Source organism: Nomascus leucogenys, chromosome 17 (assembly GCF_006542625.1).
Source record: "Nomascus leucogenys isolate Asia chromosome 17, Asia_NLE_v1, whole genome shotgun sequence".
Taxonomy (NCBI): Eukaryota; Metazoa; Chordata; class Mammalia; order Primates; family Hylobatidae; genus Nomascus; species Nomascus leucogenys.
Window position 1 is genome coordinate 61,158,787 of NC_044397.1, and position 27,403 is coordinate 61,186,189.

At 52.9% G+C, this 27,403-nt stretch overlaps 1 protein-coding gene across 13 annotated transcripts in view; it reads left to right on the top strand.

Moving 5' to 3' along the window:
• CAMK2B (calcium/calmodulin dependent protein kinase II beta) overlaps positions 1-27,403 on the top strand; it is a 108,380-nt gene that overhangs the window by 25,641 nt on the left and 55,336 nt on the right. For all 13 annotated transcript variants that reach the window (XM_030797202.1, XM_030797197.1, XM_030797198.1 and 10 more), the window contains exon 2: positions 16,375-16,469. In XM_030797202.1, coding sequence (XP_030653062.1) covers positions 16,375-16,469 — 95 coding nt within the window. The remainder of the gene's footprint in view (positions 1-16,374; positions 16,470-27,403) is intronic.

Consider the following 27,403-nt stretch of genomic DNA (forward strand, 5'->3'; position numbering starts at 1 on the left):
GTGTTGAAGTCACCAACAATGATAGTGGAGTCATCTTTTTATCCTTACAGTTCCATCAGGTTTTGCCTCACATATTTTGATGCTCTGTGTTAGGTATGTACATGTTTAGAACTGCATGTCATCTTAGAAAATTGACCCTTTTATTATTATGTAATGCTCTTCTTTATTCCTGATAATTTCCCTGGTTGTAAAATCTGTTATTTTTTTTCTGATATCAATATAGTTACTCCTGGGTGGGTGCAGTGGCTCCCACATGTAATCACAGCACTTCAGGAGGCCCAGGCGGGAGAATCACTTGAGCCTAGGAGTTCAAGACCAGCTTGGGCACCATAGCAACACCGTGTCTCTACTATATGTAGCTGGGCCTGGTGGCTTACACCTGTAATTCCAGCACCTTAGGAGGCTGAAGTGGGAGGAATGCTTGAATCTAGGAGTTTGAGACCAGCCTAGGGAGCATAGCAAGACCCCATCTCTACAAAAAATAAAAAAAATTAGCCAGCCATGGTGGCACATGCCTGTAGTCCCATCTACTTGGGAGACTGAGCCTGGAAGGTAGAGGCTGCAGTGAGCCATGATTGTGCTACTGCATTCCAGCCTGGGTGACAGAGTGAGGCCCTGTCTGAACAACTACATACACACACACACACACACACACACATACACATATACATACATATATACATATAGTTACTCCAGCTTTATTTTAAGTATTGTTAGCATGCTACATCTTTCTCCATCCATTTACTTTTTAAAATTATGGTAAAACAAAATTATGCGTAACATATAATTTACCGTTAAAGAATCCATTCTTTATCCCTGAAAGAAATAATCATGGCTAACATTTATTGAGCATTTTACTATGCACCAGACTATGCATTGTTTTTTGACTTTTCCAAAAGCTCTAAGAAATACTATTATCATCTCCATTTACAGATGAGTTTTCTCAGGATCACACAATTAATAAATGGTAGAGTCCAGAAATGGACAAAGAATGGTCAATTGCAAATTATTGATCCTAAAACGATTGTTTTCTCTAATTAATGTAGACAGTTCACTTATATGTATTCTGATTTGGCTAATCAAAATTATTCTATTTATTTATTTTTAATTTTTAAATTGTGCCATATATACATAAAAATTTTACTATTTTAACCATTTCTAAGGATACAATTCAGTAACATTATGTATGTTCACATTGTTGTGCTACCATCACCACCATCATTGTCCAGAATTTTTTCATCTTCCCCAACTGAAACTCTGTACCCACTAAAAACTGACTTCTCCTTCTCTCCTCACTCCAGCAACCTCTGTTCTACTTTCTCTCTATGAATTTGTCTATTCTGGGTATCCCATATAAGGGGAATCATGTGGTATTTGTGTCCTTTGTGACTGGCTTATTTCACTTAGCATAATGTCCTCAAGATATATCTATGTTGTAGACATAATTTCCTTCCTTTTCAAGGCTGAATAATATTCATTGTATATATAGACCACACTTTATTTATCCATTCTTCTGTCAATGGACATTTGAGTTGCTTCTACTTTTGACTATTGTGAATAATGCTGCTATGAATATTGTATACAAGTATCTGTTTGAGTCCCTGCTTTACATTTTTTTTGGATCCACCTTGGAGTGGAATTGCTGGATCATATGGTAATTCTATGTTTAACTTTCTGAGGAGCTGCCAAACTGTTTTCACAGTGGCTGCAACATTTTACATTCCCACCAGCAATGCACAAGGGTTCCAAGTCCTCTACACCCTCACCAACACTTGTTATTTTCAGGCTTTTTTTAATTAAAAGAATTTATGATAGTCATCTTAATGGATGTGAAGTGGTATCTCATTACGGTTTTGATTTGATTTCTCTCATGGCTAGTGATGTTGAACATATTTTCAACATCTCTTGTTTGTCATTTGCATATCTTCTTTGGAGAAATATCTATTCAAGTTCTTTGCTCATTTCTTGAATTGGCTTGTTTGTTTCTTTGTTATTGACGTTTAGTAGTTCTCCTATATTTATCCATCATCAGATAGGTGAATTGCAAATAGTTTATCCAGTTCCGTGGGTTGTCTTTTCACTCTCTTGATAGTGTCCTTTGATGCACAAAAATTTTGTATTTTGGTAAGGCCAATTAATTTTTTCTTTTGTTGCCTGCACTTTTGGTGTCATATCCAAGAAATCATTGCCAAATCCAATGTTATGAAGATTTCCACCTATGTTTTCTTCTAAGTGTTTTATAATTTTAGCCTTAAATGTAGGTATTTGATTCATTTTGAGTTATTGTTTGTATATTGTGTAAGATAAGGATCCAACTTCATTGTTTTGCATGTGGGTATCCCAGTTTCCCCAGCACCACTTGTTGAAAAGACTGTCCTTTCTCCATTGAATAACCCTTGAAACGTTTGTTGAAAATCAATATATGGGAGAATTTATTTCTGGGCACTCTATTTTATTCCATTAGTCTCTGTGTCTGTCCTTATGCCGGTGTCAGACTATTTTGATTATTATAGTTTTGTATTCAGGTTGGGTTTTTTGTTTTGTTTTGTTTTTGAGATGGAGTCTCACTCTGTCACTCCGGCTGGAGTGCAGTGGCATGATCTCAGCACACTGCAACCTCCACCTTCTGGGTTCAAGTGATTCTCCTGCCTCAGCCTCCTGAGTAGCTGGAATTACAGGTGTGCACCACCATGCCTGGCTAATTTTTGTATTTTTAATAGAGACAGGGTTTGGCCATGTTGGCCAGGCTGGTCTTGAACTCCTGACCTCAAGTGACCCACACTCCCTGGCCTCCCAAAGTGCTGGGATTACAGGCGTGAGGCACTGCATCCAGCCAGTTTTATATTAAGTTTTGAAATCAGGAAATGTGAGTCCCCCAACTTTGTTTTTCTTTTTCAAGATTATTTTGACCATTTTTTGTCCCTGGAGATTCCATATCAATTTTAAGATGGGTTTTTTTCCCTGCAAAAAAGCCATTGGAATTTTGATAGGGATTTCACTTGAATCTGTAGATAACTTTGAGTAGTATCCATGCCTTTACTCTTCACTTATTTGTGTCTTCATATTTAAATAGGTTTCTTGTAGATGACATATAGTTTGGTCTTGTTTTTTGATCCAATAAGACAATCTCTGTCTTTTAATTTGTGTATATACACCCATTGACATTTAAAGTGATTGTTGATATAGTTGGATTGATAGCTACCATGTTTGTTTCTGTTTTTTATTTTTCCCTATTTTCTTTGTTTCTTTTTTTGTCTTCCACTCTTTTTATGCTTTCTGTGGTTTAATTGAGCATTTTATATAATTCCATTTTCTCTCCTCTCTTGCTTCTCTTAGCATTCCTCCTCCTCTTCCTCTTCTTCTTTTCTCTCTCTTTCTCTTTCTCTTCTGTGGTTGTCCTAGAGTTTGCCATATACCTATATACATTTATAACTAACCCAAGTCCACTCTCAAATAAGGCTACACCAATTCACAGGTAGTGAAGTAATGCAAATACCTTATAGGTTATAGCAGAGTATTTCTAATTCCTCTCTCCTATCCCAGATAATGTTGCTTTCTTTCACTTATCCATAAGTGATAATTACCCAAAACACTGTTGGATCATTATTTTGAACAAATTGTTATCTATTAGATCAATGAATAATTGGAAAAAAGATTTCATATTACCTTCACTTATTTCTTCTCTAAGTCTCTTCCTTTTTTATGTAGATCTAAGTTTCTGAGCTATGTCATTTTCCTTCTTTCTGAATAATTTCTTGTAACATTTCTTACAAGGCCGGTATACTGGTGACCAATTGCCTCAATTTTTGTTTGAGAACATCTTTGTTTCTCCTTTATTTTTGATGGATAATTTCCCTGGATACAGAATTCTAGGTCGGTGGTTCATTTCTTTCAACACTTTAGATATTTTACTCCACTCTCTTCTTGTGAGCTTGAGAAGTCTGATATAATGCTTCTTTGCCCCTTGACAGGTGAGGTGTTTTTTGCTTCTGGGTTATTTCAAGATTTTCTATTTGATTTTCTGCAGTTTGAATGTGATATGACCCAGTATACACTTTGGGGTATTTCTTCTACTTGGAATTCTCTGAGCATCCTGGATTTGTGGTTTGGTGCCTGGCTTCAATTTTGGAAAGTCTCAGTCAACGTTACTTCAAATATTTCTTCTGCTTTTCCCCTTTCTTCTCCTTCTGATATTTCCATTACATGTGTTTATATCTTTTGTGATTTTTCCATAGTTCTTGGATTATTTTGTTTTGTCTTTTTCATTCTTTTTTGTCTTTGCATTTTAGTTTTAGAAGTTCCTATTGATATGTTTTCAAACTCACTGGTTGGTTCTTTAGCTGTGTCTAGTCTGCATCAAAGACATTCTTTATTTCTGTTACAGCATTTTTGATTTATAGCATTTTAACTTCCATCTCTTTACTTACATCACCCACCTGTTCTTGTATGTTGTCCACTTCTCCCATTAGAGCCTTTAGTGTGGGAATTACAGTTGTTTTAAATTTCCAGTTTGATAGTTCCCAAAAGCTTTGCCATATCTGAGTCTGGTTCTGGTGCATGCTCTGTATCTTCAGACTATTTTTTTCTGTCTTTTTATATGCCTTGTAGTTTTTTATTGAAAGCTGGACATGATGTACTGGGTAAAAGCGATGTGGTGAATAGGACTTCAGTAATGTGACAGCAGGATGTTGAGGGAGAGGAAGCATTCTGTACTCCTATAATTAGGCCTCAGTATTTTAGCGAGCCTGTGCCTGCCCCTGTGCTGTGACCTTCACAAGTGCTTCTCAGTCTCTCCCTTCCACCCGCTTATGTACTACAGGATGGCTGGACGGGGCTGGAGTTGGGTATTTCCCTTCCCCAAGATAGGTTTGGCTCTGATAAAGCCCCAGTAGTTTGGGCTGTAGTAAGATAATTTCTCCTGAGGGCAGGCTTTGTTAAGAAGAAGAGAACGCTCTGGCGTATTTCAAAATGAATATTTTTCTCCTCCCCCTGCCAGAAGCCCTGGGGAGTTTTCCTCCAGTCTTCGCTGTGAGAACCTGGTAGGGCTCCTGGAGGTAGAACTTACAAAAGTGTGGGTGCACCCTGCTAAGGCTAGGCACCCTGGAATTCTTAATTCTCAGACTTGTCCACACTGAGCATCTGGCAATTCGGCAATTAGAGTTTAGGTTTTCCTACCCCAGCACTGGTTCCATGGAGGTTTCTGCTCTGGTAAGTTGTGATTCTGCACACTTGATTTTAACGAAAGGCTGAGAAGTGATGGTAAGTTGTAATTCTATCTGCCAATTTTGGAGGCAGCAGTTTTCCTGCAACCTCAGTTCTCTGATGGATCTAAGAAGAGTTGTTGATTTTCAGTTTGTTTAGCTTTTGGTCTGTAAGGACAGGAGTGATGACTTCCAAGCTTCTCACATGCTAGACCAATGTTTTAAGCTTTGCTTTTTAAATTTTTTAGGTTTTTTTTTCACATTTTAGGTATTTTTAAAAAATCTACCCAGAAGTTATTTTTCAGTGTGATTTGAGGTAGGCACCTGTTATTCTAACACATCAACCCTGTGTAATATGTATCATCAAATCCATTTTGCAGACCAGCGCTAAGTTATAAGTCCAGAATTCACCCCAGGTCTTCCTGATTCAAACCTCCCATCTTTCTAATCTCTCCTTGGCTTTTCTGAATCCAGAACTGTGGGCCTTGATTGTCTTCCCTTGACTTTCCACATCCCAGGTGGGACAGAAAGTGCAGCGCCTGCTGGGAAGGATACACCATCAGCATCTGTCAGTCCCCATGTGTATCTGACTCTGCTGTTTCCTGGGACCCAGCTGACCTTTTGTTGGGAGGGGTGGGTGCACTGCTTTAGTGTCCTGGGAGGGTCCTGTTTGGTCTTAGAGAGGCCAGCACCCCCATAGAATTGCCATACAAACATACACCAGCCTATATATGGCCAAGCCATGGCCAGGGCACCAAGGTGGTGAGGGTGCTGGCCTGGGTGCACTTTGGGGAGATGAGGAGCAGAGGGCCAGGAGATGGGACTTGTACAAATCAGGAGGGACTGATCCAGGGCCAGGAGGTAGCCTGTTGACTCATAGATCTTTCTAAATCATAAATAGAGATCTCATGATGTGCATCCGCAGTCTCCTTCTGGTGCTCAGTGCAGACATTGCCAATCAATCACAGGGCACATGCAGCCAAGCCCCAGCGCTCCCACCATCCCTGGGCAAGCACTGCCCAGTGCCTTCTACATGACTGTTCTGGGCTGGTCACTGGGACAGAGAGGGAGCAATCAGTGCCTGGGGACCAACTGTCTGTTCCGTAGCCCTTTTGCTACCTGTGCATGCCACCTCTGAGGCCACCCATCAGCAGCATGCATCCCAGGATGCCTGTGTCCTTGTCCTGCCTCCTGTTGCACCCCTTCCGTCGGTCCTGTGATACACAGACAGGGGCATCTGATGTGGTCCCTTGGGGTTGAGGACTTTGGCGAGGGCAGGGAGGACCCAAGAAGAGAGGCAGAGACTGGGGGTTTCCTTCCTTGGAGAGGGGTCAGCCAAGTGTGTGGGATGCTGGGCGGGAAGAGGGAGAAGTGGCTTTCCTGAGGATGTGTGGAGACTTGGGAGCCAGCCGGACCCCACCTGACCCCAGATTGCTGCCCACTGCCTTGCTGCCGTTGGCTTTCTTGCCTTGAGCTCTCCAGCATGACCCAGAGGGTCCTAGCTGTAGCAGTTCCTGGCAGTGGGTCTGGGCAATGTGAGACGTGAGGCCCCTGAGGCTGAAATTGAACACAGTGTCACAGAAACAAGTCAAAAATCACACTGTTCTCCTATCCTGTACAGCTGGGTTCCTCAACCCTCAGGCCACGGATCAGTACTGTTAGGAACTGGGCTGCACAGCAGGAGATGAGCCATGGGCAAGCCAGCATTACAGCCTGAGCTCTGCCTCCTGTCAGATCAGCTGAGGTGTCAGATTCTCATAGGAGCGCGAACCCTATTGTGAACTGCGCAAGCGAGGGATCTAGGTTGCGTGCTCCTTAAAATAATCTAACTAATGCCTGATGATCTTAGGTGAAACAGTTTCATTCTATTCAAACTATTTTCCCCTAGCCCTCGCCCCAGTCTGTGGAAAAATTGCCTTCCATAAAACCAGTCCCTGGTGCCAAAAAGGCTGGGGACCACTGCTATACAGGATTGTCAACATATGGGAGGAAAACCTGTACAAACTCGATCTGGCTGTCTAGAAGTGACGACGACCAAGTTAGCCCATGTGAAAATGTGGAAGCGCTCCCATGCATCACCATTCACCTGTGAACCTCACCAGGGCATATGGGGGATTTTGTCATGAGCTTATTTGGTTAAGAAATGGCCTGTGCTCTGCTCATAGCATTGTCAAAAATGTGAAGAAAATGGTATCTCTGAATATACTTTCCTGGCTTGACCAGAGGGTGAGCCGGCACTCAGTATCTGGGAGGAAATTTAGCAGAACGGTGACCGGGGACCTGGCAGGTTTGAGGCTTTGATGCACTGAAGCGAGTGGCTTCCTGCACAGGTGGGTGGGAAGGAACCTGCCCCTGGGAGCGGGGCTCTAATGGGAGGGGCATGTGGTCCCCTGGAGGCCGAGGGGGACAGCCACACCACTCTGCTGAGAGGGGCAGAGAGCAGAGGGTCCTCTGCTGGGGTTTTCTCATTCTGAGAGGCACCCACAAAGACCCCAGGGCAGTGGCTGCTGCTGTGGGGTGGAGCCGTCAAGTTTGGGTGTATCCTTGGATGAGCTTGTGGACATCAGGTGGATGGACAAGAGAGGTTTCTGCCTGGCTCTTACCATGTGTTTCTTTGTTAATGGGTTCATTTCATCAGAAGCATCTCTTGTGGCTTCAGTAGATCACACAGGGTTTCAGAAAGGGGCCAGTGTTGAGTCCTAAGAATAGAAGTCCCTTCTCCTTCCACTCCTGGCCCTCCAGAGCCTTTTTGAATAAAGATTTCTATGGTCAAATAGGTTAAGAAAAGGATGCACCTCATACTCACTTCTTGGAGATTCACAATACAGATGATCCCGTTCAAGGCCCTGAGAAGTCCTGCAGTTAAAGAAAGGAAGGACGGAAACACTGTCCAACGTACTGGTTCCCAAACTTCTTTTCTCACAGAACCCCTTTGCACCTAGCATCTGTTAACGTCCTATGAAGCTTATGTTTGAGGAGTGTGATTTGGGAAGTGTTTGCCTGCTGCAGCTGCACACAGTGGCAGATTCCACGAGGCAGACCTGGACTCAGCATGCATCCTGGGCTGAACTGCATCCCCCAGAATTCATGTATGTGGAAGCCCAGTCCTCAAAATGTGACTGTATTTGGAAATAGGATAGTAGCAGATGTAATTAGTCAAGTTAGGATGAGGTCATATTGGAGATATGACTGGCGTTCTTATAAAACGGGTGTTCTTGGACACAGAGACACACGCAGAGAGAATACCATGTAACTGTGAAGGCAGAGATTGGGGTGATGCATCTAGAAGCCAACTAGCACCAAGGATTGCAGGCAGCACCAGAATCTAGGAGAGAGGTATGGAACAGATTCTCCCTCCCAGCCCTAGGAAGGAACCAGCCCTAATCTCTGCCTTCTGGCCACCAGAACCGTAAGAAAATAAATATCTGTTGTTTAAACCGCTTGGTTGGTGGTACTTTGTTGCAGCAGCCTGAGCAGACTCATAAAGCATGGATAAGTTAGGACTTTAGCTCTCGTTGAGCTCTGAAGCTGGGGTTGGGGAGCCCTCGGGCCAAAACAGGAAAGAGCTTTGGGAACTGTCTCTGGGGCTGTATGAGCCACCCAGATTCCAAGTTTGGAAGAATGGTTTTCCATTGCTGCTGACGTGAATTGTGCCTTTGGAAGTGAACGCTACTGAAATAACTGAAACAGTCATGGCAGGCCATTTTTGAGAAGGGAAGTTGGAGACCTCCTAAACGCTTGCTAATGGAGGAAGCACCCAGCTATCAGTGGTGCGTCAACTTGAGGGAATGTTCTTTCCTATAAGTGAGTATATGGTCTTGGTCAAAATGTGGGACTCGTGTGTGAAGTGATGTTAAATACAAAAGTCAAACACAAAACAGGAACTCCCACGCTGATAAGGCACATGCTTGGATACCAGCTCAGGCCACAGCGAGTTTGGGTGCTCACAAGCAGAAGTGAGTGTGTTCAGCTGCTTGTCTCCAGTAGGGTCACCTCGGATCTAGTTTTTAGAACCCAGGATGCCTGGGCCCTGAGCAGGAGTGGATGACACAGCCCTGGGGGCTCAGCTTGCACCTGCCTGGGGGACATCTTGCCAGTGGGGGGGTAGGATGGCCACCCACCTCCCTGTGGGATGTTACTCTGGGCCTGGGGACTCCAGCTCCTGCCTGGCTGGGCACCTGCTTGTCCAAAACTCCTCAGGAGCCCAAACACTCTCCCTCCTTGCCGGAACCCCAGGGCCAGAGAGGCTGGGGAGGAGTAAATACCATGCAGGCATCCACAGGACAGTATCCATGAGCAAAGAAGTATGCAGCTGTCAGATCACACTGCTGAGGCTTCATTAACAGCGCGGGGGACATAGAGGAGAAAGTGGAAAGTGGCAACAACAGCTCCCTAATTGTGTAAGAAGACACCTTCTCATGGTGCAGAGCTGCACACTTGCACACATACAAACATCGATGGGCCCTACTGACGGTGTTGTGGGTTATGGAGGCAACGTCAGCGCATTCTGTAGACCCTCTTGTTTACTCCATAGCAAACATTGTAAACGTAACAATAATACAAACATACATTCCATCTACTGTGAACGTGAGTTATGTTTTTGTATTATCATAAGCAGAAAAATACACAAAGGAAAAAACCCGCAACAACCTCAGCACTCTGTTCATATAAAAGTTACTGTTTCCACCAAACTGCTTAGGTCAAGATTAGAATATAAAAGGACCTCCCCCTCTGGCATCCCCAAAAGCTCATTTTAATCAAAGGTAGGAACTGTGTTTCTAAGCAACACACAAATAAATACCAATTTGATTTAGTTTCACCCACACAAGAAAAACACAAAGGTCCCCATAAGGTCAGCGGACTTGTGCCTGCTGGAGTGTCCCCAGCCCCTAGCCCAGGCCTCCTCATGGAGCCCACCTGGGGCCAGCCAGGCAAGAAAGGACGTAGGTGGCCTGAGGCTGGTTTCAGAACAACCATTTATTAATTTACAGCAGGAAATAAAGCTGTCGGCCTGAGAGTGCTTCTGTGGCCGACCCAGACTCTTCCAGAAAGACCTGCTCTGGAGGACCTGCGGGGGGAGGGGGCTGTGCTTGCTACTGGGGAGATAGCGCCTGGCCCGCGTGGGGAGCATCACACGCAAAACCTGGATGGGAAATTTCGATTTACAAAACAGGTCAGCCAGGCTTGGATCTTTTGCTTTTACTCAAGGCTCCTCAGCTTCTTTCTAAAATTCTAAAATTTAAGAACTTCCTGGAATCGCGTGTGGCCTTGCTGTAGATTGAAGGGGTCCCATGGCCCTGGGCTGTCACTGTTGTTGGGAATCCGAGGGGGTGTTTCCAGCCCATTCTGCAACGTCTGAGTGAGGAGAGTGCACGTGTGTGTGTGCGTGTGTGTGCGCACGCCTGTGAACTGCAACCGACCGGCGAGGCTCAGTTGATGGGCTGATCATCAGGGCTGATGCAGGCAGCCCTGGCTCGGGTGGCACAGGCCCCAGCACTTGGGGAGGAAACTGGATGGTGTGGACATGGGCTGCAGGAGGCACAGAGAGGAACAGGGAGAGAAGCTGCTGCCTCCGAAATTTCCACTAAGGGAATGGAATCCAAGCGTTGAGTGGGCCGCCGCAGAGGCCGCTTTGATCCTGCGTGGCCCAGCGCTGCCCTGCGGGAGCTCAGCAGCCTGTCATGGGGATCACATGCACGAAGCAGCCCCGGGCGCCTGGGTCCCTGCCTATGCCATCTTGGGAGCAGAATCACACTGCCAGCTCTTTCTGGATGCCGGATACTGTGTTGTGGCTGATACCTGTGTCACCTCATTCTGCGTAAGGGGACAATCACTGCCCTCTTACTGATGGAAGTCACCAGCCCTTGTGAGGCGGCTGGGGAGGGCACCTGAGCCCTGGGGAGAGCACCTGAGCAAGGTCTGCGTGACCACACGGGATAGGCTGTGGGGATGCAGGGTCTGACCTTCCCTCCCTGGTGTCATTACCAAGTGTCTTAACTGGCACCCCAAGAACTGGTAATCATGGTAACCCTCAGTCTTCACCAGTGAAGGTGAGGCATGAGAGGGCCCTAGAAGGGCTGTTGTGTGGTCCTGCTGGGGGCAAGGCAAAATTTCCTTCCTGCTCTCTGGGCCCTCCCACAAACTCCAGCCATGCTGCTCAGGGACACACCTCCTCCCAGCTCTCTGGGGAGAGGTGTGGGCAGCTGGGGAGGGCCGCAGTGCGACCAGCATGACCTAGTGGAGAGCAGGGCAGGCCACAGAGCCACCTGCAGTGGGGAGCTCCGTGGGGGTTGGTGGGAGCCACAGATAGTCAGCAGCAGGTGGCCGGTTGCAAGTGGGGACTGGAGGGAAGAGGCAGGCACGAGGGTGGGGGAGCAGCTCAGAGCTGGGAAAGCCAGGGCCTGGACCAGCAGTCTGTTGTGGAGCCAGAGGAGCCATAGACTGGATGTGAGGAGGAGACAGAGGCGGGTGGGGCATCCTGCAGACAATGACGCTTCCTGCCGCCTCTGCCTGTGAAGCTCTGGGAGCCCACAGGATGCCTGTGAAACACCGACTGCCCCGGGTGGCCGCAGTCAGGGGAGCTACACTCAGCACCTCTCCTCACAGGTGGCCTTCACCCCATTATCGCACGAGGAGGCTGAGCCCCCCTGCAATGAAGGAGGTGCCCGAGCAGGTGCAGTCATAGAAACAGGCTATGTAGTTCCGGGGCTCCATTCCCACCCAGAATTAATTCTTCCCCTTCTCTCTCAGGACAAGTTTCCCTGGTACTGTTGATCCCACTGTAAATGAGAGTGTTCAGAGCCTTCCACAAAGCAAGGACTCAAAGAGTATTTTCTTGTTTTAATTAGCTTTATTTGATTTTAAAAGCCCCATGATATGCTTGGTGCCTGGGGGCCTCATGATCTGAACAGGTTATTCAAAATCGCTTTCAGCCTGGCTCAGTAGCATTCATCCCATGCAGGTCATCATGCAGGCAACCTTGATGTTCAGATGCAGTTCGCAGCCCACAGGAACATCGACCTGGGATCCCATAGGAGCACCTCTTCCAGCTTTTTCCTGCGTTTGCCCCAACCTGCTGTGCCCTTGCAGCTGCCTGGGGTGGGCCACACCCCAGGGGCAGGCGTGTGATCAGTCTGTGCACCTGCAGTCCCATCCAAGGTGTTCTTTGCTGAGCCCAAGGACCATGCTGCCACCTGCTAGGCCCGCCCGTGCTTCTGGATAAGAAGACGGGGCTTCAAGCCTCTCTGTGCACTGGTGGGGAGATGGGGAGCCTAAGCCCCAGGACTTGTTTACTTGGGGTACCCCCTGGCTCTGACCAGGGCCTTGTGGCCTCAGCGTAGCACAGACCCATCTACCCACAGGCCCTGGAAGTCTTGGTGGTTCTCCCCTCCTGCTGGGACACTCTAGGGGCCGGTCTTCCTATACTGCTGGGCTGGACAAGCCCTGAGGCCCATGCTCCACAGCCCACTGTGTTGCTTGTAGGTCAGTTCTTGCTCCTATATCACAGCCCAGGCACTGTGCCTGATACCTAGGTCCAGAGTATAGGGCACTCTGCCCATAGAGAGCCACTGGAAGAGGGAGTGGCAAAAGTGAACAGGTAGATAATTAAGTAAACTAACCTAAGGAACGTGGGAGGTGCAATAGCTAAAGACCAAGCTGACTTTCTGTGTGAGCTGGGAAAGCGGGGAGCTGTTTGCATTGGATCTTGAAGGACGCATAGGAGTTTGCCCTTGGCAGCAGGGACAGGCTTACGACACAGATCCAGGCTCTTTGTCAGTGTTGTCTCTCAATGTTTATAAACTCTGGCGGGCAAGCACTGAGTCGCAAGGGAGGATGGTGATAGTGCTGGCTTCTTTGCTCTTGGAGAAGTCAGAGATGTTGGGGCCCCAGCCATGGCCTGCATGGCTCATGCTAAACGTGTTTGTGGCCACTTCTCAAGAGGGCTGACACTTCCAAGCGGGCTTCCCATGACAGATTGCCGTCTGGCAAGTGGCAGAACCACCAGGAAGGGGAGGAGGCAGAGGTAGGTCTGCAGCTGCCAGCCCAAGTCCCTGGGGAGATGGCAGGATGGGTGCGGGTGGACAGCCATTATGGGGAGGAGCCCCTTTCAGGGTGCTCTTTAGGGGAAGTGGTGAGTAAAGCAGGCAAATAACTGGGGTGGGAGACTTAAGGATACATTCCTTAAGTCCCTCAGAGGAGAGAGGAGAGGGAGAGATTGGGGGCAGTGGTGACATTGGGACTCAGAGATTTGGGGCTACAGTGAGGGACAGAAGGTGTGGGAGAGGCAGAGGCCAGGAGCGGGGCGCAGGGAGCAGTGGTGTCTTTGGGAGCCAGCCCTCCTGTGCCTTCCCCTAGCTGGCCACTTTCTCCCTCTGGGGGCATCTGAGTCGCTGGGAAAGGGGACCCTGTCCTCTCTTCTTGAGGGTGCCCTCCACCCCACCTGCAGGCCTGTGTCCAAGAGCAGGGCCTTCTTCACCCCCGGGCCCGTCCTGCTGAGTGTCTGCTGGGTGTCTGGCACTGTGCCTGCCACCTCCTATGTCACCACAGCTGTGCAGCCTGGTGCTCCCACCCCACACTCATCCCGAGGCCCCCAGCCATGCCTTCCTCCTTCCTCAGTGATGCTGCCTGGCCTTGGCCCCCTGGCTCTGGCAGTCTTACCTGTGTTCCCTGCCCCCGCCTTCCCCGATTGCTGACTGTTCCGACCCAGGCTGATGGTGCAGGGGCGGCTCTGGAGCCTTCTGCAGAGGAGAAAGGAGCTGCCTGACCCAGGGAAGGGAGAGGGATCAACTGGAGGAAGCCCTTGACCCACCCGCCTGCGGTCAGGCTCTTGGTGATATGGTGCATGGATGTCGTGTGCTGGGGAACAGCTGTGGCTTGCCGCCCTCTGCTCCTGTACCTGTGTGAGTCTGGCCAGCAGCTGGGAGCCTGCTGTGCTGGTGGGAAGCTGCGCTTGGGTCTCCTCCCTGCTCCAGGGATGGGCTCACCACAGCGGTGCCATACAGGCATCATCAGCTTGGCATAGATGTGCAGTCTGTTGAACTTCCCACTGAGGGTCAGCCCTGCAGTGTGTGGTCGGGTCCTGGTGCAGGGAGGCCCAGACTCCCTGCTCCCTTCAGGGCCTGGTCCAGAACACTCAGTGGAGGCCTGCCAGGTCAGCCCTGCGGCCGCTGAGCCCTCTAGGGGTCAGAGCGCGACAGATGGTAGCTCAGGAAGCTCTCACCTCTCCTGAGCAAGAAGTCTGGCAAACAGCCACACAGTGGCCCCGGAAGGCCCTTCTGCTCAGTCATATGAATGGGGAAACTGAGGCTTAGAGAGCTGTGTCACCCCATCTAACCAGGATTGAAGCCAGACCAGGCAAAAAGCCCGTGGTCTTTGCCCTCACCTCAGTCTCCCAAGTTAATGTCATATGTTAAAAATAATAATCCTTTCTTTATATTTTTCTTTAAAAACATTTCGAGAACGTAACTGATGCACATGGTGAAAAAATCAAGCAGAGCAAGAGAATGCGGAGTGAACAGTGAGCACCTCGCCACGCCCCCCCTGCCGCGCCCCCACACTGCTTCCCCCACCACGCCCCGCCCCCTCTGCCGCGCCTCCCCCACGCCGCATCTCCCCCCACATCTCCTGAGGCAGCCCCTGTCCCTGTTCACGGGTTGACTTTAAAAAGCAAAGACGCAGCTCAGCAGCTGCCCAAGCACAATGACTGCTCATGAGACCTGAGTCGTTAAGAAAATGTTCAGTTAGATTTAGTGTAATTATTTATCTTTCCAAGGAATTGAACAGTACTCTTTTACAAAGATTTGTCTCCACAAAGGACTGTAGATAAAACGGTGTTCGTATGTAAGACGCTCCTCTTCTACCATGCAGAGCCCTTGGCCTGGACTCCCATGTGGGTTTCTCAGGCTGTCCAGGCCGAGGAAGCTTTCTGGGAGGAGAGGCTGTTCCTCTAAGGGGGAGGCTGGACACTTGGCAGGTGCAGACACAGGAGGGCCGTGCGCGCTCGGGTTTGCACGGGTGGGTGCCTACCTGGTGGTGTGCTTCCTCCAAGCCCCCCTTTCTCCCAGCCCCAGCCTGAGAGCATCCTCTGGCCCTTTTGTCTGGACTCAGACCCTTCATGTGACATTTCTTGACCAGGCCCCTTGCCTCACGTGTGCTGTTCTTAGAAAATGATCTGAAATCAAATTAAATCAACCGTGGTGACTAGTCAGATTCTGCGGGGCCTCCTGATGGGCACCGGCCCCTTCCCCTCCTGCCTCATAGACTCTGTGGCTCCCATTGGGTGGCACTGACTCCCTCAGGGCGCCCTGAAGCCGGGGCAGGAGCTCCTCCGCAGGCCAGACTTTGTGGGGTACGTTCATGGCCTCTTCTCGATGGCCTCAGCAGCCTTAACCCAATTCCTTCCTTGTGTCTCTTGGGCTGTAGACCGTGGTTGATGCTGGTCAGCTCCCTCTGTCCCCCGTCCCTCCTTCCCTCTCCCTACCCCCAGGCTGTCAGTTTGTGAATGTCCCTTCGCCCCTACGCTGGGCCTCCATGGCCTCTGTGATGACACCTGGACAGTGGAGGCTCTCAGGACCCTCTCCTTCAGCTTTGCAGTTTAATGATGTGATGTTTCTCTCTCCCTACAAAACCTTCCATGAGTCCCCGTGTCCGACCACACAAATCCCAATATAACTGCCCTCTGGAGCTGGGCCTTCTAGACAAGGCCAGCTTCATTTGCCTCTGGGGAAGACTCAGCAGGGCCTCATGGACATGGTACAGAGCCCCCGAGGATGCCTGCTGAGAGGCCTGTGGACGTGGACTCTTGGTCCAGCCGACCCACAAGGATACAGGCCTGTAGGTCACACAGGAGCTGAACGGGGCCCTTCCGCCGCCCTCCGGAGGGCCTGACTGATCCTCCTCCTCTGCACAGCCCCCCAGGGCGTGCCATCTGCCAGGGCTCTGCCAGCCGTCGGGAAGCCAGCCTCTGTTCTGCTGGTGTTGAGTGGGGCCAGCTGAGAGTGGCTTGTGAGGGGCACCCACTTCCTCACAGTTTCTGACTCACAGCCATCTGCCCGAGGCCGGGCCGGTGGCTGAATGCTTAATGGGGAGTGTTTATGGGGAGATTAATCGGCTCTCTCTCTTTCTCCTTGTCTGTCTCTGTCTCTGTCTCTCGCTCCCCCATTTTCCTCCCCAGGGGGGCTTTCTCTGTGGTCCGACGCTGTGTCAAGCTCTGCACCGGCCATGAGTATGCAGCCAAGATCATCAACACCAAGAAGCTGTCAGCCAGAGGTAGGGCATGGGGAGTGTCCTGCGCAGCTGCTGTCAGGCTGGGGCAGGGGCTTTGGAGGCCGTGCCCTGTGGACTGGGCAGCAGGCCCCTCCCAGTCTTGGCCAGCACTTGGCCCACCTGGCCTGTGGCTCCACACACAGATGCAGTGGGGTTCCTGGAGTGGAGGCTCTGGCAGAGGGAGGCACAGGAGTGTTGGGGACTTGAGGGCGCCTCTGGCCTGGTGGGGCCCGGGCTGGTGGGGGTGCCGAGGGACTCTCAGACCCCTGGATGCACGTTTGTGCTCTGGTTAGGTTGTTCTCAGGACCCCCTTTCACCTCCCCTTCCCAAGTGTATTGGGGTCTCTGCCCCAAGAGCTGGAGGAGGAGAGGTACAAGGTGGCCAGGCCGCCATGGTGGTTGGGTGGTGTCATCTGCCCTGAGAGCCATGGGCCAGATGAGAGCTCAGTGACAAAGTTTTGGGTGACCGGGCAGTGCTGCGGTTGGCCGTCTGCCTTCTGACAGCAGAGTCCTGGCATCGTGGCCGACTGGGAGGTGACCCGGCAGTTTCTTAACTAACAGAGCCCAAGTCTTCTACACAGTGGCAGGGCACTCCCACCTGTCCTGGGAGGGCTTCTCAGATGTGCAGGGTGTGTGCGAGGAAGGGCCTCGAGTGGTGCTGGCCCCAAGTGGCCCTCAGCGTGTGGATATGCCCCATCACGGGCCTCCTGAGCCCTGCTGGCGATGGTCAGCTCTGGGCGCTGCAGGCGGTGATGGAGCGGACAGGCTCCTGCCCTCGCGGGGTCTCCCTGCCCTTGTGGGGTCTCCCTGCCCTCGCGGGGTCTCACTGCCCTTGTGCTGTCCTTGTCCTGTGGGGCAGGTCGAGGACAAACAAAACCCAGAGTCAGCACACAGCAAATCTGATGGTGATGGGCAGAGGCCTCCCGGGGCAGCTGCTGTGGTTGGAGCACAGATCTGAGGAGGCGATGGGGAGGGACTATGGCAGGGGTCCTGCTGGAGCCCCAAGGTGGGGTGTGCCAGAGCGCCAGGTGGGGCTGTGGAGGTGGGTGCGGGATGGCTGGGCTGCCTCACTGAGGTGGCAGCCCCATGTCACTGCCCCGTACGGTGGGGTTCCATGGAGGAGGGGCTGGCCGGATGATGCCCTGGTAGAGGGAGCCAAGCGAAGCCCCTGTCTGCTGCTCTCAGCCCCTCCCCTCCCAGGGCACCGCCAGCAGCCTTGATTAGCATCCAGGCACAAATCTGAGCTAATTGGGAGCTGGAGAGGCCCTGACCCATCTGGCCAGGCTGCCAGATGCTGGGGGCCTAATGTGGGCAGAGACGAGCCTCCTCTGGGTTGGTGGGAGAGCTGCCTACTGTCTGTGGCCTGCAGTTTACAGTGATCCAGCCACCTGTGGGGGCGGGCCTGTGCCATTTGTGGAGCGATGTGTCGGCGTTGTTTGAGCGACTGCTGTGTATTAGGCCATCAGTGTTTCCCCTTCTTGGGAGCATTCCCTGACACCAGGCTGTGGGGAGGTCCTTTAGGCTGCAGTGGGACCTGCTCCTGTCCCAGCCCTTGTCTGCCAGGGACTGCTGCTGGCTTGAGCCCAGGCACGGGGATGATTGAGTGTGGGCCACAGCCTGCTGGCCTCCTGGCCCCAGGGAGCAGCTCATGTGTCCCGTGGCTGCCCCATCATGGATGAAGACCCACAAGTGTCCAGTGGCCCCGCTGGACCCTGAGTCCTGGCACTGCCCAGTGCAGCCTTTCTCTAGCAGGCTTGAAACTGAGACCTGAAGAGATGCCAGGCCCAGCTCAGGTCCCACGGCCACCCTGCGATGACAGCAGTCATGTTAAAGCCAGCGCCTCCCGCGTGCTTGCTGTGTGCACTGCTTGGTGAGCCCAGGAGGCTTCTGTGTTCCCTGACGTTCTGTGGCTGGCACTGGTGGAGGCACTAGAGTGAAATGTTCTGGGGGAGTATCACCCAGCGCAAAGGTGGGGTCCCTAAGCCAGGAAGAGCAGGAACCTCAAACACTTCATGTTGGAGCCTTCCAGGCACCCCCTTCCCCTCATCCCTCTCGTGGTTTTATGCTCATCCCTGCCTCATTTCTCTGTTGTTTTGCCACATGGGCGTTTCACCTGCTTGTGTCTGAGCCTGAAAGTGGAGTTGCACTGCCACTGTGACCTGTCTTGTGCTCGGGTGATGTTCTGGGGTGTGTCCATGGGATGGATCCCTTCCCACTGCTGTGTGATGTTCTGTTCGATGAAGGCTGCTACTTTTCTGGCTCTAGCTAATTCCTGACGACTTTGGCAGAGCCACTGAGACCCCACACTTGGGAGAGGCTCCGTGACACGTGTCAGTGAATTCAGTTTGGCAAAAATGTTGCTTGCCGGTCAACCTGGTGTTTTAAAAGCCTGTGCAAATTTATTAGCTTAGGAAACCAGAATCCATAGCTGGCTGTCTCCCTCCTGCTTTTCCATCTGTCCGTGAAGGTCAGCAGCCACCCCCACCCACCTTGGGCCCTTCCTTATCAGGGGCCTCCAAAGCCTTGTCCACCTAGACCCGCAGCCCTGACGTGCACTTCCCAGGGTCATACGTGTGAGGTAGCACCGCCTCGTGCCCTGTGGCCTGGTGACATAATGTGTGCAGTGTGGCTCCTCTCTCCACAGATTGAGTCCCGTGGGGCCTTCCCTCCCTCCTGGATGCCAGGCCCGCACCTGTGGGCCCATGCAGGGCAGCACCGTGCTGCCAGCCTCTCCTTTGGGATCACTGTGTCTCTGCCTGCTTCTCCTCGGCCAGGGACCGTGGGGCATGTCAGACCCAGGGCTTCCTGGCCCCTCTGCACATTCTGTCTCATTCCTCAATTAGGCGAGACCTCGGGAGGAGGAGAGAGGAACCCCTTTAGACACACCCTAGACATAGACTCTCACTCATCTAACAGGTTTACACGGACACGGAGATGAGCAGATACACGCTGAAACCAGCAGCTACGACACTGTGTGCTGGGTGGGGCCTGGGAGAGGCAGTCCTGAGGGGTCCTGAGGCAGTCCTGAGGCAGTCCTAAAAGCGGAGTTGCACTGCCACTGCGACCTGTCTTGTGCTCGTTCACTCCAAAAGTTGTGTTGCATGGGCATTGAAGGATGAGTAGGAGTTTGTTAGGGTCAAGCAGAAAACCACCCAAGTATGTTCTTGTGGAATTGCATAGCTCCTCTAAATTAACCTCACAACCCCTATTTATATTCTCAAAGTGCTCTATGAGTCAGAAGGATTTAGGGTAGTGGGAATCTGAGTGAGAGGATGGCTGCGCCCTGGAGACCCTGCTGACCACACAGGCTGCAGAGCTGAGCTGCTCTGTGTTGCCATGAACGCCCTGCGGCTCATCACAGGCCTTGCTCCCAGGCACTTGTGCCTCTCAAGCTGCGTGCCTAGCCTGTTTCCTCATTCGATGCAAGCTGGGTGGGGTGGTGGGAGGAAGGGGTAGCCAGCCAGGGGGATGCCTGGCATTCTCAGCAGCCAGCTCCCTGCTGTAACCTTCCCGCAGGATGCCTCTCTAGGCAGGGGCAGGGATACCCAGCCGTGTGCGGCTCCAGAGGGCAGGCTGACCCCTTTCTGCTTTGCCTCAAGTTGTACACAGGCCCTCCGCCCAGGGCTGCACAGCCTCACCCTGCCATTTTCTTGGGCATTTTTTTCCTATTTAACTTTTTATGGTGGAAAATTTCAAACATTCCCAAATACAGAGAAAATGATAGAATGAACCCAGCTTCAACAGTTATCAATTCTTAGCCAGTCTTGTTCCATCTGGGCCCCAGACCCTGGGATGTTTACCATTCAGTGCAGAAATATCTCAGCATGCATCCCTAGCAGAAAAGGGTTCCAAAAACAGCCACAGGAGCTTTATCATTCTGAAAAACGGGCAGTAATTCCTTGATACCATCTCATATGCAGCCTGTGTTTGTGTTTCTAATGATTCAGAGGTTTCCTCAGAATTGAACCTTTGGGTCACACAGCCCCTGCACAATTGGGTTGTCTGCCCTTGGTGCTTGAGTCCTGCTCCTGGGTAGCATCCCTGAGGTGTGCAGGTCACACCCCGAGGGCCCTGCTGTAGCCACACAGCGTAGATCACAGTGGAGCCTCAGAACTCTTGATGAGGGAGCTGGCCCCACCACCCCGGCTTTGAGGGAAACTCCTCCCCTTGGAGTTGAAATCTGAGGCTCCAGAAAATGACCCAGACAGAGCTGGCCTTGCCCAGATGCTGTGGGTGTTGCCTTAGTGTCCCCTCTCCTGCCCCCAGCCTGCCTCTTGGGGTGGGTGGTGACAGTACTGGACGATCTGCTGAGACCGTAGAGGAAGGACGCTTGGCACTTCCTCCTGGCCCTCTTCCGCAAGCAGAATCCTGCGCTCACCACCCATCTCAGTCCGGGGGCTCTGTCCTGTGGCCTCTGCTGCCCTGGGCTGCCTCCCCCATGCGGGGACCTGAGGTTCCCCAACCCTCCCAGGCCCTTTGGGCTTTCCTAGCTGAGGAGGAATGGGGGAGGTGAGGGATGGGGTCTTGGATGGAGCCCCAGAGCTTCACTGTGGGACATGCACCTGCAGGTGAATGTCCTGCTTCAACCCTGACTGCCCAGCTGTCTGACCATGGCCAGGTTACTCAGTCATCCTAGATCTCAGTTTCCCCAGCTGTAAAGTATCTACCTCACAGGGACGTTGCAAAGCTCTGAGACCATCCCTCTCCACATTGCTACCTCCCTTCCTGGCCAGACCCTCTGCGTCCTGCTGCGGACGACCCCTCGTGAATACCTAGTAGCTTTCTGGTGTCGTCTGGCCCACCCAGCCTGCAGGCCCCAGGGCCCCCTCCTCCATGAAGCTGTCCTGGATCATCCCGTGGGCAGCCGGCCACCCTGCCTGGAACTCCCCAGGCCCCATGGCAGGCGCCCCTGGCTATTTCTCAACTGACCATGTGCTCCTTGAGGGCAGATGCAGCTGGTTCATCTCATGGCCTTCTGGCTCCCAGCCCAGAGCCTGTGAAAACGTGGGAGAGCATAACACCCTTCCTAACCAGGGGCTGGGCCCAGGCTCTGCCTGGGTGTCTGGCTCTCTCCTTCCCATCGTGGTGGGGCAGGGGCTTCCCCGAAATGGCCTGTCCCACTGCTATTCAGGGAGGTGGGGGATGGGGAGGGGACCCAGAGAGCAAGGGTTGGGTGGGGAGAAGGATGCTGGGCCCTTGGGCCTTGTTGGGGAGGCTCCAGCAGCCTCCCTGGCTGCATTTCACCCCTGACTTGGGTCTAGCGCCAGTGGAGGGGCCTCACTCACTCCTTGAGAGTCACCAGGAGTGCTGTGTCCCCACACCCGCTCATGCCCAGGCCGGAGCAGGGTGGCCTTGGTCCTTCAAGGCTCCTGGTGATGAGAAGCGGCTGGTAGCATGCAGCTCCAGGAAGGAGGACGCCACTCCAGAAACACTCAGGCCCCCACTTACCGAAATACTCGGCCACGCGGACACTGCAGAACTGCACCAGCTGGTGCCAAAGCTGTAACAGTTTGATTTTTTAATATTTAATACTTAATTAAATGGAGGATTGTGAGACATTCAAAGTTGGTGAATGTACTGAATAATGAGAGATTATTAAACTACTGCTAACAAAAGCAGTTAGAGGAAAATTAATTGACTGGGGGTAAAGAGATCATTAGGCACACAAGTCTTAAAACATGTCTTGTTGTTATCTGCCCCCCGCCCCCACCCCCACCCCCCGCCCACTTGCGCAGCCCCTGCTGCTCATTGTCCACACTGAACGGCTGTTCTTTTGGGGACAGTTTTGTTGTGCCTTGTTGGACGCCCTGTGTGGAGGGAAGCGCACTCAGGAAGCAGTGCAGCGGGGTGACCCTGGTTAGTGGCCCATGCTGCGGAGAGCCTGGTGCAGGGTCCGTGCCCTGGAATGGCCCTTCAGCTCAGGGTGGAGCTCCTGCATGCCTGGCATCATCGACGCTATCTCGCGTCCTCCCACCCTCTGAGCTGAGCGTGGGCTCCCCTTTCACATGGGGGGAAAGCTGAGTCCCAAAGAAGCTGAGAGGTGGACAGGGTCCCCTAGCTGGTGGTTAGCAGAGCCCGGATGTGGAGGACCCTAGATTTCACCCAGCTGGGGCAGGCCGAGGGTTGGGCCAGCGTGGGGCTTCCAGGTGGGGCTGACCTCACAAATGGGGCTCACCTCCCAGGCCCGAGGCTCACCCCACAGAGAGATCAGTATCACCACTGTCCTCTTCCTGCCTGCAGGCCCATGCGCAGCTCACCCCAGCTCCCTTTCTGGGGCACCTGGTCTCCCCAGGGACCCTTCTGTCTGTCTTGGGGGGACACTCCCTGCCCAAAGGCGTGATGGACAGGGACCATCTTGAGGTCTCTGTGATCATTGGGGCTGGGGTGTGCATTGCACCCCAGGGAAGCCTGCATGCCCCCCCTTTCCTCAGCCAGAAGCCTGCCTGCCTGGGACCCCTTTGTGCAGTGAGTGTGGGGGGGCTGCCTCCGGGGCTTTCCTACTGCAGCCGGTACTGCAGTTTTCTTGTGGCTCCCGCACAATCCACAGCCAGAAAACGACCCCTGCTCAGGGGGATAATGAGTGCCTGGTCGGCAGAATCCACGGAACTGGGTTAACAGAGGACAAGGCGCCGCATTGCAGGGACAGCTGAGCATGCGCCTGTGGCAGCAGCACCCCTCCCAGCCCAGGGACCCCCCCTCCCAGCCTGGAGACCCGCCCCTTTCCCTCCTCCCCGGCTCAGGGGCCCTACCCTCCTCTCTTCTCCCCTCCCCCTGCCTCTCTTTCCCCTCTGGCTTCTCTCCCCACCTCCTCCCTGCTGGGAGACCTCCTCTGCTTCCCTACCCCAACCTCCCTGGGTGGCTTCCAGCCTGAAGCAACAGCTTTAGAGCTTGGACCCCCACCGAACTCTTGGCCCACTCTGCCTTTAAGTTTGCTCTCTAGGGATTTGGAGGGTGGCCAGGAGTTGGGGGAATCCCTGGGAAACGCCCCCTCCCCTGCCCCAGGGTCAGCCTCCAACAGGATGGGGATGGTCCCTGAATTGGGATTATGGGGAAGGGACCCTGCATCCAGGTGCAGAAGGAGTTAGGGGAGCTGGGAGGCAGGCCTTCTGGGGGCTTAGTGGGGGCACCGCATGCCTGCCCCTCCCAGGGGGAGGGCCACCTAGGAGCAATGAAGGAACAAGGCTAGGCTGCTGGATTTAGCAATTAAGTATGATTTACAATCAAAAGACGTAAAATAAGCACTGTATGTCCCAAATTGCATGGGACACACTTACTTAAACTAAAAATTATTTGTCATGTATCTGAAATTGAGACAAACTTACACCAAAAACAAATTTTGTCCTTTGTCTGAAATTCAAATTTAACTGGGCACCCTGTGTTTTATCTGGCAATGCTAAGCCAGACTGTTAAGAGACAGGGCTTTGTCATTAGTTTGGAAACCGAATTGGTTTAATCGAAGGCTTCTAGAAAGCAGCCCCGAATAGGACCAGGAGAACAGGGAGCTGGGCTGTGCGGAGGGTCCTGGCTCTTGCTGGCCCCATCTGTCAGGTGGAGAAAGGGTGGGCAGCGTCATGACCTCCTGCTCTCTGGTTCTGGGTGTGACCTGCTGGTCAGGGTCCAATGCCAGGTTCCTGAGCCTCCATGACCCCTGGGGAAGGCAAATGCATCCTGAACTGGATGCAGGAGCAGGGCCCACCCTGTTGGCATTTGGAGGGGGTGAGGGAGGAATCCCTGAGCCAGGGAAGGGAGGGAGGGGAGGGGAGTTGTTGTCACGGAGGACCCCTTTGCGTGCTTCCGCATTTCCAGTCACTCATCTTGCAGGGTCAGGGGCTTGTCAGCGGCAGAAAAGGCTCCCGGCAGAGGGGAGACCTGAGAGCTGGGTTCTGGCCCCTAAAGACCATCCCCTCCCTGCCTCACTCCTCTTTTCTGTAAAATAAGTGCAGGGTTGGCCTCCATGCTGCCTGGCTTTTCTAGCACTGACAGTTCCCACATCTGGCGGATCCTTACTTCCAGGCTCTGCCGGTTCCAGGAGGTGAGTGAGGATTGGGGAGATGGCTGAACCCACAGCCTGTGGGCCCAAGGTTTAAAGACCTGGTTCTGCCACTGTGGGCACAGCCCCCTCCCCCGGTCCTTCCTGCTCACCGCCCCTTGCTCCCTCCAGGCCACCTGCCAGCGGACTGTAGGCCCAGCAAGGGCAGGCCTCCTTTGCACAGCACCTCCTTAATAAACAGAGTTGAACGGGTGGGAGGAGAAGAGTGTTTTGAAGATTCCACTTAAGGACTGAGCTGGGTGGGGAGTGGTAGTGACCACCGATGGAAGGAGAAGGGGATTCGGAGTGCCCAGGTTCCCGGGACGACTTGGGCAGGAGTGGGGAAGCCCGCAAGGTGCGGGTTTGAGGCCTGGGTGGGAACCGAGCTTGGGAATGGCAGAGCTTTGGTCTCTGTTGTGCTGGTCTGGCTGCTGATGGGAAAGTCTGGAGAGCTGGATATCCAGGGCAAAGCTCGAGGGGGAACAGCTGCAGGGGGCCCGGGAAGGTCCTGGGGGCCCTGGGTGTGCGTCTCCCCTGTGGGCAGCCACTGTCTTCTGTCCCCAGGGCCAGGAACTGCAGTCCTGTGACAGGTCTGCACAGCGGCTCTGAGGTCCTGATGTTTCCATTGTCTGCATGTCAACTGGGGGAGCCCCGACTCCAGCTCGGTGTGGAGTGATTAGCCTACAGAAGGTCACGGAGGGTTTATTGAGGTTAGTGGGGGTTAGAAGAGCCCCGTGGGTGAATGTGAGGGCCTCAGCCTCCCCTGCTGGGGAGGGATGATGTGTGCAGATGCTCTCATCCGGAGGTGGTCGGGGGCATTCTGGAAAGGGCCCGATAGCAGTGTGCGGGGCTGCTGGTCACTGGCTTCTGTTGCACAGTCCTCTCTATTCTTTTTCCTCAATACCTTAAAAAATGTGGCAGTGCTTGCCCCGGACCCTGCTCCTGGCCTCGCTCTGTGCTCCCTGGCCTTGGGCCTCAAGCTGGGTTGGGCCCCCAGGCGTCTGCTCAGGGATGAGTGGGAACCTCCAGGCAGCTGTCCGCTCTCTGAAAAGGACGAAAAGGACATGGACAGAGTTGGGGGCAGAGGATGAGGCTGGACATAAGGCCACAGTGGTCAAGAGTGCAGCCCTGGAGTCTGGGCCTTATTTTTGAGAGTAGTACCCTGACAGGGTGGGTCCTGCAGCCCCAGGGGCTGGCCTGAGCCAGTGTCCCAGCTGTCGCCGGAGGAAGCCAAGATGGTGTCTATGGAGAGATGGGCTTTGGTGGGACGTGTATGTGTCGGGGTGGGGAGACCCCAGGTGGAGGACCCATTGCACCAGGGCTGGGAGGGATGGCCTAGCAAGCCCCTCCTGTCACCATGCCTGCCCTGTGGGGGGCCACTGTTGTTTTCCTAGACTGGAGAGTCTAGGCACCTTGGTTTAAATCTCCTCCTACTCACCCCATTTGTGAGCACGGGAGTCCTGTCCTGGGGTTGCGGGGATGACTGAACACATGACACCCAGCACTGGATAGATGAGTGGACGGCATTTTATTGTCACATATACTCAGAGCCCAGAGAGGAGGACACTGCACTCAGGACACAGTGAACAGGCAGGGGCTGGGGAGGCAGGCTTTGGAGTAACGATGAGGTGAGGTGGCCCCTGGTTCCCACCAGAGGCAGTTTCGGCTGGTTTGAATAATTCCATGGGTTGGCAGAGAGCTGCATCTCGCTACTCAGGCATAAGCAGGCACTGTGCCCGGTCCTTGTGGGGAGGAGGCTTGCCTGGGTGAGGACTTAGCCACAGCAGGAGAGTCCGGTGGGGAACATGAAGCTAGGTTGTTCAGGGCCTTCCTGGTTTCACTGGGTGTCAAGGTAGCACGTAATGTTGGCTTTAACTTTAGGCCTTACACCATAGCCCTGCACAAAATGCCACAGCTTGGCAGTGACGGGGAAGGAATTCCAAGCCACACCTCCGTTTCAAAGCTGAGCTGCACCCCGAAAGCTCGAGAATGGTTCTGATCCTGAAAAGGGCACTGGGAATGGGGCCCCTGCTGAAAGGCCAAGTGGACCCCATGGAGGGAAGATGCTGTGGACCCCACAGTGTGTAGCCTGGAAGTGGCCCTACTGCAGCCGCTGGCCTGGCCTGGGCTCCCAGAATGGCTATGTTCATCCCCATATGGCTGGAAAATAGCGACGAGGCCCTCAGCTCCAGCTCCGTCATGCACGTTCATGCAGAGGGGCAGGGTGCTGCCGACGTGGTTGCCAGGGTCCCTGGGATCCCTGACCTTGAGGCGGCAGGCAGCTGCAGGATGTGCCCACAGGTGCTTCTTGTGGGTGGTGGAGCTGCTGGCGGGTTAATTGCTGGTTGTCGTGTTGCCTTTTAAAAACAAAACATGCACAGAAAGCCACAGCGAGAGCTGCCCTCTTGCATCTTCATCACAGGGCTCAGCCTCCCGGGGCTGCACAGGCCTGACCGGACCACTTGAGACCCCAAGAGGTGCTGGGTGCCCAGGAGGATAGGGGTGTCTGCCTCCACCGCCTACCCCCTTCGACACCACCTCACCTTTTCTGGTAGACTTGTGCTGCCCTCAGAGGATCCTGACCTGGCCCCCAGACCTTGGGCCGGGGTTATTCTTGCCTCAGACCTTCCACTGGGCTCCCCAAGTCCTCGCTGCCCACCCCCCCAACTCCCTGCCCCAGATCTCCAGAGGGAGAGCAGGCTTGTCCAGCCCACTACGGCAGCATCTGAAGGGCTCCAAGAAGTCCCACTGGAAAGAAAATGAAGAGGGGGCTGCTCCCGAGGCCCCAAGTGGGGCCTCCTGTGACGGGGTCCAGCTCCACTTCGACCCAGTCTCCTTGCCCCCCTGCCCCCATCTGAAAGCTGGGGTGACACAGCAACAGCCCTGTTTCATGGTGCCATGAGCAGCTC